The sequence below is a fragment of the Euleptes europaea genome, chromosome 5 (genome assembly GCF_029931775.1).
Source record: "Euleptes europaea isolate rEulEur1 chromosome 5, rEulEur1.hap1, whole genome shotgun sequence".
Classification (NCBI taxonomy): Eukaryota; Metazoa; Chordata; class Lepidosauria; order Squamata; family Sphaerodactylidae; genus Euleptes; species Euleptes europaea.
Window position 1 is genome coordinate 63,115,577 of NC_079316.1, and position 15,502 is coordinate 63,131,078.

Below are 15,502 nucleotides of genomic sequence, written 5' to 3' on the forward strand. Positions count from 1 at the left end.
AATTTCTGTCATGCAATAAAACGTTATGAAGTAAAATTATAAAGAAGCTTGGTATTTCTACTGAGGATTGCTGAGAGATGCTATAATAAAATCATTGCTGAAAGTACTAGGCACCACAATCAAATTTCTGGGCTCTGGGGTTTGTCGGGACCTGCATTAACGTTGCTGGGTGTCCTTTGTTTCAAAATGTGACATAACTTTATTGGGCCAGCAGACTTTTAGACATTTCTGGCCAGGCATGCTAACAACTCTGTGGCAAACATACTTGCCACATGGTCATTGTTTGAGCAATGCAAGCTGCATGAAAATCATGTTTGGGATTGCTTCATTCTTCTTGTTTGTTGCCTCGCTCCAAGCCACTTTGCAACTACACAGTAGCCTTGGGTAGGTAAGATTAGTCCCTTTATGTCTTGCAACTGCTTTTGGATTTGAACAGTAGGGGAAATCCCTCTTCCCTCAGGATCGCAGTCAGGGTAGCAAGGTGCAGAGATCACTCAGTTTGTAAAAATTATTTTTTTCCCACTTAAGAAGGGGATGGCATTCTGGAGCGTTTACATACTTCCCTATCCACAGCCCCTGGAGGTAGGTTTAGTCTCTAGTTGGGGAAGGAATACCTGCCCATCTTCAGTTTTGACTTAAGAACATAAGAAAAGCCCTGCTGGATCAGACCAAGGCCCATCGACGCCAGCAGTCTGCTCACACAGTGGCCAACCAGGTCCCTCTAGGAAGCCCCCAAACAAGACAACTGCAGCAGCACCATCCTGCCTGTGTTCCACAGCACCCAAGATAATAGGCATGCTCCTCTGATCCTGGAGAGAATAGGACTCCTATTGACTCCTCTGTGAGCACGTGTTAGCAAGAGAACTTTAAGGGATCTTCTGTCCAGATCCGATAGGCTGTTTCATTTTTTGGTATGTTTCTTCTACTTTGTTTTTCTTAACTTGCTCCTTGGTGTACTTTAAAAGAAAAGAAAAAAATTCGTATTTATTCCTCCCATCTACTCCAGTTTCCTCCGCTGCCCATTTCAGCCACTCACTTGCATTGCTGCAGTTAGGGTTGCCAGGTCCCTCTTCGCCACTGGCAGGAGATTTTTGGGGTGGAGCCTGAGAAGGGTGGGATTTGGGGAGGGGTGGGACTTCAATGCCATAGTCTCCAATTGCTAAAGTGGCCATTTTCTCCAGGGGAACTGAACTCCACTATTGGGTGGAGATCAGTTGTAATAGCAGGAGATCTCCAGCTAGTACCTGGAGGCTGGCAACCCTAGCAGCAGTGGTGAGTGCTGTGGTGCTGCCACAGTGACAGAGGCCTCTGACACCGTGGCCCTGTCGTCTGGCAAGATGACAAGCAGTCTGCCTATTGCAGCCAATTGGCCCTCCACAGCAGTGGTGTCAGGGAAAGCCACAAATCATTCTGAGTCAGCAGACAAGGGAACCAGCCAGATTAGGGTTGCCAGCTCTGGGTTGGGAAATACCTGGAGATTTTGAGAGTGGAGTCTGCAGAGGACAGGGTTTGGAGAGGGGAGGGACCTCAATGCCATAGAGTACAATTGCCAAAGCGGACATTTTCTCCAGGGGAACTGATTTCTATCTCCTGGAGATCAGTTGTAATAGCGTGAGATCTCCAGCTACCACCTGGAGGTTATTGCAAAAAGAACACCTCTGTACTGGTACCAATGGTTAGGATACAAAAGCAACCGTAAGGCAGAAGGACTGAAACTCTGCCACCACAGCCAACACACAACTGCAATGTTGGACAGTGGTGAGGCAAATAGATCAAAGGTTCAGCTCACATGTCATCATGGCTGTTGAAAACAGTGTATTTGCCTGCCAACTACATTCCTGCAAAGTTCACCTAAAACCAAAGTTTTAGTCTCTCTGTTGGTAACTTTCCCTGTTGGTAACTTTCCTAGTTAGTTAACCAGACAATCTGCCACTGGGTGTGAAACCTCTATTTGAATTGGCAGTGTAGAGTTCAGCAGTCTTCTCCCACTGTTATTAGTGCTGGAAGGGAAAAAATAGAGGTATGGGGGGTGCCTGGCATTCTTTATTTCCAGAGCTAATAACAATAGGTGGGGAAAGGGTTAAATACCCCCCTCCACACACTCATTGTGGTTTAGTCAGAATTAGGGCCCTGTGCAATTGCAGTATCCTTTTAAAAATTATGGAAAAATCTGTTACTGGATCTCCCACCTATTTTGGTTCTAAGACCTGGAAATTGTCGTTCATGCATTGCTAATTATCTTGGATTTATTAATGTAATGTTCTGTGTGGGGCTGCTCTGGAAAAGAAGCTGCTTTTAAGCCCTTCTTTATATGCTGTCCACAAGACATTTCTTTTTCAGCTAGCGTATGCTACATAGTAAATCTTTTATATTGCTCAGTTTTAGTACTTCTCTGGATATCTTTATGTCTTTATTTTATGGTGGTTTTATTATTTCATTGTAAGCAACTTTAGGCAGTACTTGTTGGAAAAGTGATGGAGCAATATTATTATATCTCCTTTCTCCTATTACTTGTTATGCCATTACTGTTTGAAGAAACTCTGTTTTTCTTCTTAGTTTTGTTTCATGATGTGATACCTTTTTAGATATTATGTTTTGTTAAAAAGAAGAAAAAGACTATTGTCTTGAAAACCTAATTATTCTTGGCTTATTCTTTTGTAGGTTAACTGAGCCTTCTGGATACTTAACAGATGGACCAATAAATTATAAATACAAAACTAAATGTACATGGTTAATTGAAGGATAGTAAGTATATTTTTATGTTAATATCTACTCAAATCATGTACATATAGGGTTGCCAACTCTGGGATGGGAAACACCTGGAGATTTGGGGGGTAGAGCTTGGGGATGGTGGGGTTTGGGGAGGTTAGGGACCTCAGCAGCGTATAATGCCATAGAGTCCACCCTCCAAAACAGCCACTTTCTCCTGGAGAACTGATCTCTGTCATCTGGAGATCAGTTGTAATTCCAGGAGATCTCCAGGCCTTACCTGGAGGTTGGTGCCTTATGTGCATAGAATGCCTTCGTGCAAAGTATCTTCATTCTATGTAATATTTCTTTTTCAATCTCATGGTGAATGCCCGAATAAGCAAGGTTTTTGCTTCAGTTAAATTCTAGAACCATTGTTTAATACAAATAGCTCTTGGGCCAGGAGAATTCAATTAAATGACATGTTCAGCAGCATAAATCTGTCAGTCATTTTTTGAATGTCAGATTTTTAAGTGCTTCTAATGGATATATTGCACTTATTGTAAAATATTTCTATTATGAAATTGGCATGTTCAAAGATAACATAATCTCATTTCCAATGACTGTTTGCTCCTTTCTGACAGTTTAGTTTTTGTATTTCCTGCTGAGTTAATTTCTCTGTAAATTGTGCATTAACTTATCTTTGTATTTTAACAATGCACATTCCTTATGCTTTTATGTGATGTAGTTTTTACTGTAAACTGTTATAAATATGCAGTGGTGTCCTGACGATAGCCCAGGCTAGCCCATTCCCGTCAGGTCTCAGAAACTAGGAAGGGTCAGCCCTGGTTAGTATTTGGATGAGAGACCTCCAAGGAAATCCAGGGTCACCATGATGCATAGGCAGGCAATGGCAAACCACTTCTGAACGTATCTTGCCTTGAAAACCCTACGGGGTCACCATAAGTCGGCTGTGACTTAATGTCACTTTCCATCCATCATAAGCAGTGGAGCGAATGAAAGAGCAAGCTAAATTTCAAAGAACCAAGCTCATAGCTATCATCAAAAAGAATCCTTGTCTTTAAATGATATTATATTGCTGCACATATATTTGCATTTCATTAGAGCAGATGCTATTTCTGAACAGGATTTTACTAATATATTTGCTGTTTTTCTCTCCTAGTCCTAATTCAGTTTTAAGATTAAGATTTAATCATTTTGCCACAGAATGTAGTTGGGACCATATGTATGTTTATGATGGAGATTCAATATATGCACCTTTAATAGCTGTATTTAGGTAAGTACTTCAGTTTTAGCTGCTTTTATTATAATGTAATAAAAATAGTTATGTTTGAATAGAAAGTTAGCATTAGAACATTTAAATTTGCTATTGTTCTATTTTTATTTCATTATCCATTTACCTATTTAAGACCAAATTTGTCCTTGTTTACCATATTGTTCCTTGTGCTGTTTTTTTCAGTGAATCCACATTTTAAAATTAATTTCCCCCACATATTCTACCTAGCCCAAGTTTCTCCTTTTTTACAAACAAGAACACTAGCCCTTTTTTATCAGGGCTTTTAAGGGTCAGAATGGTCTTTGCACTTCATATGGTATTAGATACCGTATTTTTCGCTCCATAAGATGCACTTTTTTCCTCCTCAAAAGTGAGGGGAAATGTCTGTGCGTCTTATGGAGCGAATGTGTGTGAATCCGGCCCCCGGGGAGAAGGGCAAAGCTGCGAGAGGCCCTGGGAGCCACGGCCGACCCCCAGCCACGGCAGCCCAGCGCAGAGCCGGCATGCCCCGGGAGCCGGCTAGGAAGCCGCCAGCCAGCGCTGGCGGGAAGCACGGGGGGAGGTTAAACTGCTCTGGGCAGACAGCGCAGAGCAGTTTAACCCCCCACCGCCCCCTTCCCGGGAGTCCCGGGAAGGGGGGCGGTGGGTCTTTAAACTGCTCTGCGCTGCCTGCCCAGGCAGCACAGAGCAGTTTAACCTCCCCCTGCGCTTCCTGGTCCCGAGGCTCAGCTGTTGGGCGGGTCCTCCGTCTTGAAAGTGCTCTGGGATGGCAGCGCGGAGGAGTTTAAAGACCCCCCCCCCGCCAGGCTTCCAGGGAGTCCCTAGAAGCCAGGCGGGGGGGGGGTCTTGAAAGTGCTCTGCGCTACCTGGGATGGCACCGCGGAGGAGTTTAAAGACCCCCCCGCTGGGCTTCCAGGGGCAGTACACCACTTGATTCAGAATATATTTTTTCTTGTTTTCCTCCTCTAAAAACTAGGTGCGACTTATGATCAGGTGCGTCTTATGGAGCGAAAAATATGGTACCTCTTATTCTGCTGCAGTTCAAATATAAAGAGCTAATTTCCTCAGTACTTAATGCTCACTTTAATTATGAGGTGAGCGCTCTTGACCTGAAATTATTGCTCCATTCTCAGTTACACATGAAATGCATTTTGGGTGTGTGTCATTTTACCCCCTTCTTGTCAGCATTCATCAGATTAGATAGCCAAGGCTGATATATACTGTGTGTAAATGCTCAGGTGATTCCTTTAACCTGTCACTGAATGTTAATAAAACTATTCTAATTGCTGAAATTGATTTGAATGTGAAGTTTTTGTAAATGGGAATGTAACTTACAGAACATAACCCCCCTCACCCCAGCAATCCAGTCCTCATCAAAGTACAAGACACCTCAAGGATAGGGCCATTCCTGAATGTTTCCCTTACCAAAGCAAACATATAAAGGTTGCAAGAAGAAAAGCCTTGATTGTTTTGAGATAATATTTTTATACAGAACTAATTATGTAAAAAAAATCAGTTGCCACGAAAGACAAAAATCATTCTTTCAGGAGGACATGAAAAAAATGTGTATCAACTTAGTGCCCAGGAGCATTTTTTAAAATAGCGGGTAGAATCCTGCTAGTGTTTTCATTTGTGCATGAAAGAGGAGCCCCCACCTTTCCAAAAAATGTTGTTCTGGCTGGGTATTGTGGACCTGCATGCACAACAATCCATGCCGGGGCGGGGAATGAAGCAAGGAAGGGAACTGGGCAAGATTGCATTTCTGCCACTTGCAGAAAAGCTGTTAGGATCCAACTTTGTGACCTTTGCAATATGTTACCTTAACCATAGTCTCCAAGTGACTGTGCTGGAAATGTACATGAACAATAACAATAGAAGTTCAGAGCTCTTGATTAAAGCCTGAGATCTTTTCCTAACTGTTAACTGATACCCCTTGTTAGCCCAATTACAATTTGAGCTATAGAGAGCTTGCCTAGCACCAGTTCCCACTTATAAAAGTTTCCGGTGTGCTACAGTAATCTTAAATTTCCTATTTCATGAAAAACAAAGATCACAGGTTCTTATCCTTTAAAAATGATGTGTTTCTTCTATATTGCTTTTCTCAATACATGCTTGGGATAAGTTATTTTTACATGTTAAACTGTTTACCTTATAAAGAATGCATTTTTTTTGCAATTTCAGTATCTTACAAAAATTGAAACTGAGGGGAGTAACAGCTGGTGTGTCAGAGTAGGGGTGGCTGTCATTCTGGACCCAATATTTACTTGAATAATGTACAGAACTCCAAACTTTTAAATTGTATTCACTCCCAGGATGACCCCTCAAAACAGAAATATTTAGGAACAGTAATTACCTTGTAAACACATAGCCAAAACCAGTAATAGTGTTTTTATTTTAAAATAGCAAATCTGACATTACTCCATATACGTAATCACAGTTCATACCATGTAATATAGGCAGACCTGTAAACATTTTTATACTACAAAATGATGCCATAGATAGTAGATTTTTAAAAATCAGAGCTACCACCATTTCTGTATTCCCATTTGATGGACTGATTAAAAACTGCCAGCATCCCTTGGTTTTAGGATTAGAGTGTTTATATCTTTCACTGATATGTAGATCGCGCTCCTGAGTGATTAAAGTTCTCACATTTGTAATAGATATTAATATATTTGGATTTATTTTGTGTATCTCTGTAGCCTCAATTCTGACTTTACAGATTGCAGCTTCCCATGTTAATATTTAAATTGCCTCCTGAATTTTTAAAATAAATTTTGCTTTTCTGTCTTACTTAATTTACTATTCAGTTATTTATATACCAAGTAAAAGGATTCTTTTGTAAACTTGAAGACCAAACAGTACTATTTTTGAGCAGTTATCTGCTAATATTTCTGTCCTGTTCCTGTTTGGAAATTTGAGTGCCTATGCAACAAAGCACAAGGTTGAATCAACAAACAAGTCCCAAATTATTAAATTTAAAAAATTAATTTTGTGGTTCCGATGATACATACAAGGTAAATACATAAATGATAAATACATAAATCTAAATTTAACTGCAGCAGTCCAAGCCTTTAATGAAATAGAACTACAGCCTGCTTCTAAAAGCTAAAATTCAAACTCTAGCTCATATGAACTTCAGGCAGATCTTTGAAATGAAAAACAGTTAGAAAACCCTGCTTTATTCAGTATGCATGAATTTCTAACTTCACTTTAATGAGTGCTGTGGAATGGGATTCTAGAATGTTCCCAATTTTTTCCTGAGCGTTCACCCAATTATTCAAATCTGCTACTGTTTATTGTTGGTGTTATTGATAATATGAAGCTCTCGTTTTTTTTTGTTTTTTTTACAGTGGTCTTATAGTTCCTGAAGTTCGTGGAAATGAAACTGTTCCTGAAGTGGTTACTACATCTGGTTATGCGTTGCTACACTTTTTTAGTGATGCTGCTTATAATCTAACAGGATTTAATATTTTTTACTCGTAAGTAATTTTATCAGTCATGTTTTTTGTTTACTGATCAGCAGAGATATTAGTAAATAAAATCTCTTAGTAAATAAAATCTGGAGTTTAAAATATTCGAAGATCTTATGTAAATCGGGATTTTCACAAAGAACATTAAGTTTCCTGAAGATTATGAAAAATGTTGCTTACATGAAGAAATGCAGCCTTCTCAAGCTGATGACAATTCTTTCAGGAAAAATAATTTGCATGAGTGCTCTCTTTCTTCCATGACTAAGTTGTTTGTATATGCAGTTGTAGAATAATTTATTGTGGGCTCTCTCTCACATTGGACTGAACCAACAGATTTAATATATGATGAACAAAATAGGTCAGTCCAATGTCTGTAGGAAACATTTATAGCCCTGTGATGAATTCAGACAAATACTTTTGAAATAGTAACCTTACTTTAGTGTACATGTAACCACTTGATAAACAAGCTGTGCCAAGTTCTAAGAATTTTACCACTACCTTTCTGACGCAGGGAGCTTTGATGCTTGAAATCTTATTCATTGAAAATCTTGTTGGTCTTGAAGGTGCCACTTGACTCAAATTTAGCTCTTCTACGGCAGACCAACATGGCTACTCTCCTGAAACCACTACCCTTATTTCCAAGATTTCTGATCTGGTGTTGGTGAATGGTAAATTCCTCCCATCACTTTGTAAAGTAGTAGAGTCAATCAGTTTAGCATGTGGTTTATAAAGGTAAAGGTCCCCTGTACAAGCACCGGGTCATTCCTGACCCATGGGGTGACGTCACATCCCGACGTTTCCAAGGCAGACTTTGTTTGCGAGGTGGTTTGCCAGTGCCTTCCCCAGTCATCTTCCCTTTGCCCCCAGCAAGCTGGGTACTCATTTCACCGACCATGGAAGGATGTAAGGCTAAGTCAACCTTGAGCCGGCTACCTGAAACCGACTTCCGTCGGGATCGAACGCAGGTCGTGAGCAGAGCTTTTGACTGCAGCTTAATGTGGTTTATAGGCCTGTGTAAATTACCACATGGTCAATAGTCATCTGTATTCATCCCTAGTGTTGGTACAGTTTTGCTCTTTTTATGAAACTGAAGACAGAGGTTGCTCATTACTCTGCAGGATCCAACCCCACCCCATAGCTGTAGCTATTTATGGGTTACTGTTGCTGCATAATGGCATGTGCTTTTCAAGGCTTCTTCAAATATTATGAATTTCTTACATGGAAAGCTATGTAAAGTCAATATTGTCTACTAAGAATTGCAGCAGCACTCCAGATTCTCAGGCCGAGGTCTTTCACATCAGCTGCTACCGGGTCCTTTTCACTGGAGTTGCCAGTGATTGAACCTGGGACCTTCTGCATGCCAAGCAGATGCTCTGCCACTGAGGCACAGCCCCTCCCCTTATTTAATTGTTTTAAGGTTCACACTCATTTGTTTTGCTCTCTATGAAATTTATTTATTTATTTAGGTATTTATACCACACATTTTCTCCATTTGGGGACTCAAAGCAGCTTAAATGCAAAAGTACAACGTAAAAGCATCTAATAAAAAAGTTCTAATATTGTGGGCTGGTGCAAGTTACAGAAGTGCAGCTCACTTAAGGCCATGGGCATCAAGCCACAGGCTAAGAGCCAAAGGCTCATACATCTGGCTATTGCCAGACTACATACCTGTAACAGAGAAGGAACATAAACTTAGACCAGGTCATCTTCAACTGGCAAAAAGATGTTCACAGTGTTGCTTCCAAGCTGGAAAAGCCTTTGCCATGCCTCGGCTAAGTAGCTGTAACATTTCATAGTCCAGCAAAGCTGGGTTTCATCTTTGAGCATTCACTGAACAGAAATATTTTTAGCCCATGGTTGTCTAGGCTTCCCTTTTCTTGCATACGGATGCATCTCTAGTCTTAATTATGTATCACTAAAGTGACATATATGATGGTGACAATATGAAAGAATCATCAATGAACAATCCTTGAATATTACTGGCTTTCCAGTTCTGACTTTGCTATTGAATGGGTCATTAGAGGTTGATATTTGACTTCTGAGAGATAATGAATGTTGGGGTAAGTCGTTGAAAGGTTGCTGTTCTTAAGGCATTGTTATCTTCTGATTGATGAAATAATGAAGAGTATGATTATCTGCCTGTTAATACGGCTTATTTCTTTTCCCCCATCTTAATTATTACAGAATTAATTCATGTCCCAATAATTGCTCGGGGCATGGAAAGTGCACAACTAGCAACTCCATTCCAAGCCGGGTATATTGTGAATGTGACAAGTATTGGAAGGGAGAAGCCTGTGATATTCCTTACTGTAAAGCTAACTGTGGGAGTCCTGATCATGGCTACTGTGATCTGACGGGAGAAAAACTGTGCGTGTGTAATGACAGTTGGCAAGGTCAGTTGGCAAAATATTTCCTGAGAGTTGCTGCCTCGCTATGATCTACTTATACACCCCATGAATCGACAATCTCCAGGGCGTCTGTTTTGTATTTCAGTTCTGTTTTAAATTATTAGTGCTCCGTGAAGCTCCAGATAGGTCAGGCTAGAAATATGAAAAGATAGATGTTATAATGCCTGGTAGCTTATGCTATCCAATTACTTTTGAATTGGGGGTTCTGATATGTTTTTAAGTGGCACCTATGGAATGCATGGAATTTCTGCTTCTATTGTCTAATGTCCCTTCATTTCACAAAATACCCTGATGGTCTTAACATTTTTTTTCTCCTTGGATTTTTGGGTGTTGCTCCTTGAGCATATTTCTGCAAGTGCTCCAACACATGTTCAGTGTGCATTGTCATACAAAAACTTTGTTGCTTCATTTTCTAAAACGTTGCAAAGTTTCTTTTGGGTAACAAAGATGTTAGAACCCCCTCAAATCTGCTTTGTTTTTAAAGGAAGTGTCTACTTTTTGTGACAATAGAGAATAGTTTGAGAACGTGAGCCGGCAGTTTTTCTCATAGGCAACCAATCCATCTTTAAGTATTGTCTTTTGCAACTTATACCATTTAAAAAATATATATTGTCATGTAAGACAGGCTGGTCCATGCGACGTAGCCTGCAGTGGAGAGAAAGCAGCCTACAACTTTTGGAAATTAGTTCCATCACCAGATGGTTCTTGGAAAGGGCACTAAGCGGTGAAAAGAGAAAGAAATAGCATGTGTTGCTAAAAGAATTGGGGGGAAAAGCTTGGCATAAGGCTAAGAAGAGTGCCAAGTGTGACAGTAGCAGGGGGTAAAGCAGAGCAGAAAAGAGATTAATGGGAAGTAGCTAGAAGTATAGTCTAGGAAGTGGAAAAAACAGAGGACAAAGATGGTTCTGTCTATAAATTGCAGTATGCAGATCATTAGAAGTGAAAGGTCTCTTGACAGGCAGATTATGTGTGAGGGGGTTTGCAGGATTGTTTTCAGAAGACTTTTAACTTAGTTCTGTGCTATTTGCCGAGAGAAAGATTTATATCCAGTGAATGGTCATCACTGTTTATTTTTTAGTTTTGTCATCTGCTACTAAAAGGTAAAAGGGAATAACGTGACACATGCTACTAAAAAGAATTCAGACAGCAGCTCCATTCATTCTGTGCTCAGATAAATTGTCAAATGGTTACCAAAAACTACAATTTGAGGTATAAAGTGAATATGTGGTAGTATACTGGTCTTTCTGAGCAATTGTGACATCTGGTGGATACTTTGGAATGAACATTCTGAATCAAGGTGATGAAAGACAAGAAAATCAATTTAAAAAGTCCTGTTACTTATATTGTACCTGATAGCTGATTCTGCATTATAATACTGTCCATTCCAATTCATAGATCTTCAGCAATTCTAAGATCCTCGATCACAATCAGTAACATGGAGTAGAATTACCATTCTATACCTAAGGGAACACTGAAAGATAAGGAACAATCCAGTCTTTTATTGTTCAGCCATACTGATATTACTGACAAAAATCCTATTATCTTCTGGTAACAGAAAAGGACGATGCAAAGAAACTCTCAACAGGATGCTCTTCCATCCCTTTTGTGATCTAAAATGATAGTTACCATGAAAAGTGTTATGTATATATGTAAAATGCCATGTGGTTACAGCCAAGAAAGTATGTAGAGAAACCATCTGCCATTTGTATTTCAGCCAGCAAGAATTGATTTTCTTCCTAAAGGACAGTATTGCTCTTTGTTTTACATTAAGTACTTGAAGCTTTCAGATATTTAAATAAGGTGACTTTGTGACTTTTAAAACTAGCATGGTGTAGTGGTTAAGAGCTGTGGTTTGAAGTGATGGACTCTAATCTGGAGAACTGGGTTTGATTCCCCACTCCTCAACATGTGTGTCAGATGCTAATCTGGTGAACTGGGTTGGTTTCCCCACTCCTACACGTGAAGCCAGCTGGGTCACCTTGGGCTAATCACAGTTCTCTTAGAGCTCTCTCGGCCTCACCTACCTCACAGTGTGTCTGTTGTGGGGAGGGGAATGGAAGGTGGTTGTAAGCCGGTTTGATTCTTCCTTAAGTGGTAGAGAAAGTCGGCATATAAAAGCCCACTCTTCTTTTTCTTCTATAAAACCTTGTCTCTACAACTGCATTAATGACAGATAATTTAGGCTCAAAGGCTAAGTCAAGCTAAATGCCTAATGAAATTCATCAGTGCTCACCTTTGGCCCATCAGAATCCCCCATGAGAGATTTTGTTGGAGCCAGCAATGGAACCAAAAAAGATGGTGGCCTCTGAACAATATCAGACTGCTTCTGTATTTTGTCACTTTCCATCAATCTGGAATTCTTTATGGAAGTGTTTGTGCTAGGCAGGGTCCAGGTATTTGTAGTGCTTTCTTGCTTTGCATCTGAATTATATATGAGACCTCAAATGTTGAATAGAAATTATAGAAACATAGAGTTGGAAGGGACCTCCAGTGTCATCTAGTCCAACCCCCTATACAATGCAGGAAATTCATAACTCCCTCCCCTTCCCACTCCTCCAGTGACCATGCCCAGAAGATGGCTCCAAAATACAGATTTAAGTATCCACAGATGGAGCCGTGTTGAGAATTAGATATATTGACAAGCAGGGCATCCTCAAGGACTTGCAGGGGGGACTCATTTTCCTCCTCCCCCACTATTTCCTCTTCACCTTCACTGAAAGCCCTCATAGCTGCTCCCTTTTCCTGCTTCTTTCTCTCCTTCCCTCCAACAAAGCCTTCCCCTTCCCCTTTTCTTCAGCTTTTCCTCGCCCTGGGAGCTTCTGCTATGTCCCAGTTTAATGGTGGGAAGCCTGCTAGCACTTCCGGGGGGAGGTCTCACTTTCTCCTGATTTCCACTCTGCACGTTATTTTCACTTTCCCTCCCGCAGCAACCCCCCATATCCTCCCCTTTCCCAGCGTCCTTCTCTCCTTTCTACCCACCCACCACAGATGGGACCATGTTGCGCATTAGAGATATTGATTATGTCTGCTCTTACTGTTTATGCGTCACCATAATATAAAGGTACAGCTTGAAATAGGTTTGAGACTCTACTTTTATATTCAATTCACTGCTCTTTTGTCCAGTAATGGATAGAAAGGAGCTGTCCATAGTTCTGGAACAAGGAAAGTTTTGATCCCAAGCACTTTACTTTCAAAGTGGATTTACACCTTTACATTCTTTTTAAAATTTGTTTGTTTGTGTAATTTACCCACCTGATTAATAAATGTTGATTAAAGATAAGAATGATAATGGGGCCACTGACATGCAAGATCGTTTTTATTCCTGTTTATCCTTTACAGTTTTCTTGGTGTTTCTGACTTAAGTTTAATTCAGAAGGCATCTTTAAACAACAAAAAGTTAGAACTATAATTTTTGTAGTAAAATTAGTTAAATTTACTTTCTTTAGGCAAAGGGGAAATTACAAGCCTATGTCCAACAAGTAAATATCTTTAAGTGGAAAAAGTATTTATGGGAACAATATGCATTCAAGATCAGAGAATAGGCTTACTGATTAGGCATGATTTTACCTCTTGAATAAACAGGTCACGACTGCTTTTGTAATTCCTAAGGCACCACAATAATAACAAATTACACTTTTTGCTGTGTTTGATTTTTTTTCTCTTGAGTCCAGTCCAGTTCAGACTGGCAAAATATTGTTCCAGTTCTCAAACATATAAAGTTTTATAAGAAATGTGATTGAGATCAAGAGGTATTACAATACCATCTAAAACATCATGTTTGTGTTTTTAAAGGTATGACAGTCTTGGCTCAGGTACTTAGCCTTGGTTCAGAAAGCATTCATTGTGTTTTGCATAGTAATTCTGTGTAAAAAAAATCTCCCAAAAATGTCATTTTGTTGAGGTTAACACCCATGATGTGAGCAGTGTAATTGTACTGGTTATATTTTCTTTCCATTTTTGTTAAACATAAACCAAAAAGTCTGTGGCATTTCATAGTTGTACATTTTCTTGAAATTATGCTATTAAACCTCTTAAGTGTACATTAATAATGAGCTTATATATGGGTGCTGTTTTAGAGCCTTTTCTGTAGTTTCAGAGATTTACAAGAAAAATTATTTTATGACAATGTTTCTCCAGAAATAATTGTACAGAAATCAGATAGCTTTAATCCTCTTCAAGAAAACCTCATAAGCAAAACTACCTTAGCTAACCACAGCAATTCCATGAATGTGTGAAGCAACCAAAAGGATTGTAAAAGTCAAGTTCCCTGAAGCACCTATCTGTCAGTCTTTCCTGCAGTTGAACTTCAAAGAGTGCAGGTTTGTTGCTCATGTCTCCCTCAAGTGTAAGTGGACTTGGGGGCATATTCAGTTCCAAGTGCTCACATCCTGAAGGCAAGCGATATTGCCAGAAAAGAAGGAAAGATTCATGTTTTCTTCACCCTCTTTATAACTTTGTTCTCACATGCCTTCCCCCTTACAACCTTTTCTCCTTCTGACCTGTATTCTCTGTACTTGAAAAGGAACAATAATTGCAGCACTGAAATTGCTTGACCAAGAGGGAAAAATTAGTTAGGAGGGAAGAATTATCTCCAAGTAGCTTCTGGCAACCCCATTTAGGTGTCACTGTCCCAAGTATGTTAATTTAACTTCTGAGGTGGCTTCTAGGCAACTCCAATAACATGTCCAACAAATGAGAACATAACATAAGAACATAAGAAAGGCCATGCTGGATCAGACCAAGGTCCATCAAGTCCAGCAGTCTGTTACACAGTGGCCCAACCAGGTGCCTCTAGGGAGGCCACAAACAATACGACTGAAGCAGCATTATCCTGCCTTTTTTCTAAAGCACCTAATAGGCGTGCTACTTTGATCCTGGAGAGAATAGGTATGCATCATGACTAGTATTCATTTTTACTAGTAGCCATGAATTTTCCTCTCCTCCATGAACATGTCTACTCCCCTCTTAAAGCCTTCCAAGTTGGCAGCCATCACCACATCCTGGGGCAGGGAGTTCCACAATTTAACTATGTGTTGTATGAAGGATGTCTAAGAATGTCTGATGTCATCTAGTATAACAACTTGTTACTTTCTGTAGTTCAGAACAGCAAATATACTTGCAGTGAAAAGAAGAATTAGGATCCAAAGAGGAACTTCAGGCATACCCACAAGTTTGGGATAGCAAGTGGTAATTTTGACTTGTTTTATTTAATAGAAAATCCCCTTAAACCACATCACAGAGATTTTTCCTCACTTTTGGTTCAGTTTGCTATGTGTAGGGGATTCTTAAAAAAAAAAAGCCCACAGTCCCCTGGGGCTTGTGGTACTTCTTGTTCTACCGTTGTTTGGATCCCAGCCAAAGCTTTTACTAGCTTGAGAGCAATCAGCTGCATTATATCAAGAAGATGAGCAGCCTTCAGGAATCCTGTAACCAACATGAGCACATATGGTAGAGCCATGAAGGAGTTCATTCTGTCAGTGCGTGATCCGGAACAGAAATCTGCTCCATTTTTCTTCTAATGAGGGCAGCCACCAAGGGAGATGCCAGTCACTGTATCAGCCCTAAGGAAAGAGCAGACATACCTTAATAAGCAGTAGACAACAGCAAGTGTACTTAGAGTGAAACCAAACCTATTG

At 40.0% G+C, this 15,502-nt stretch overlaps 1 protein-coding gene across 1 annotated transcript in view; it reads left to right on the forward strand.

Moving 5' to 3' along the window:
• The window catches only part of ATRNL1 (attractin like 1), a 645,181-nt gene that overhangs the window by 68,888 nt on the left and 560,791 nt on the right, over positions 1 to 15,502 (forward strand). The window contains exons 2-5 of the mRNA XM_056850671.1: positions 2,662 to 2,745; positions 3,872 to 3,985; positions 7,339 to 7,467; positions 9,643 to 9,851. Coding sequence (XP_056706649.1) covers positions 2,662 to 2,745; positions 3,872 to 3,985; positions 7,339 to 7,467; positions 9,643 to 9,851 — 536 coding nt within the window. The remainder of the gene's footprint in view (positions 1 to 2,661; positions 2,746 to 3,871; positions 3,986 to 7,338; positions 7,468 to 9,642; positions 9,852 to 15,502) is intronic.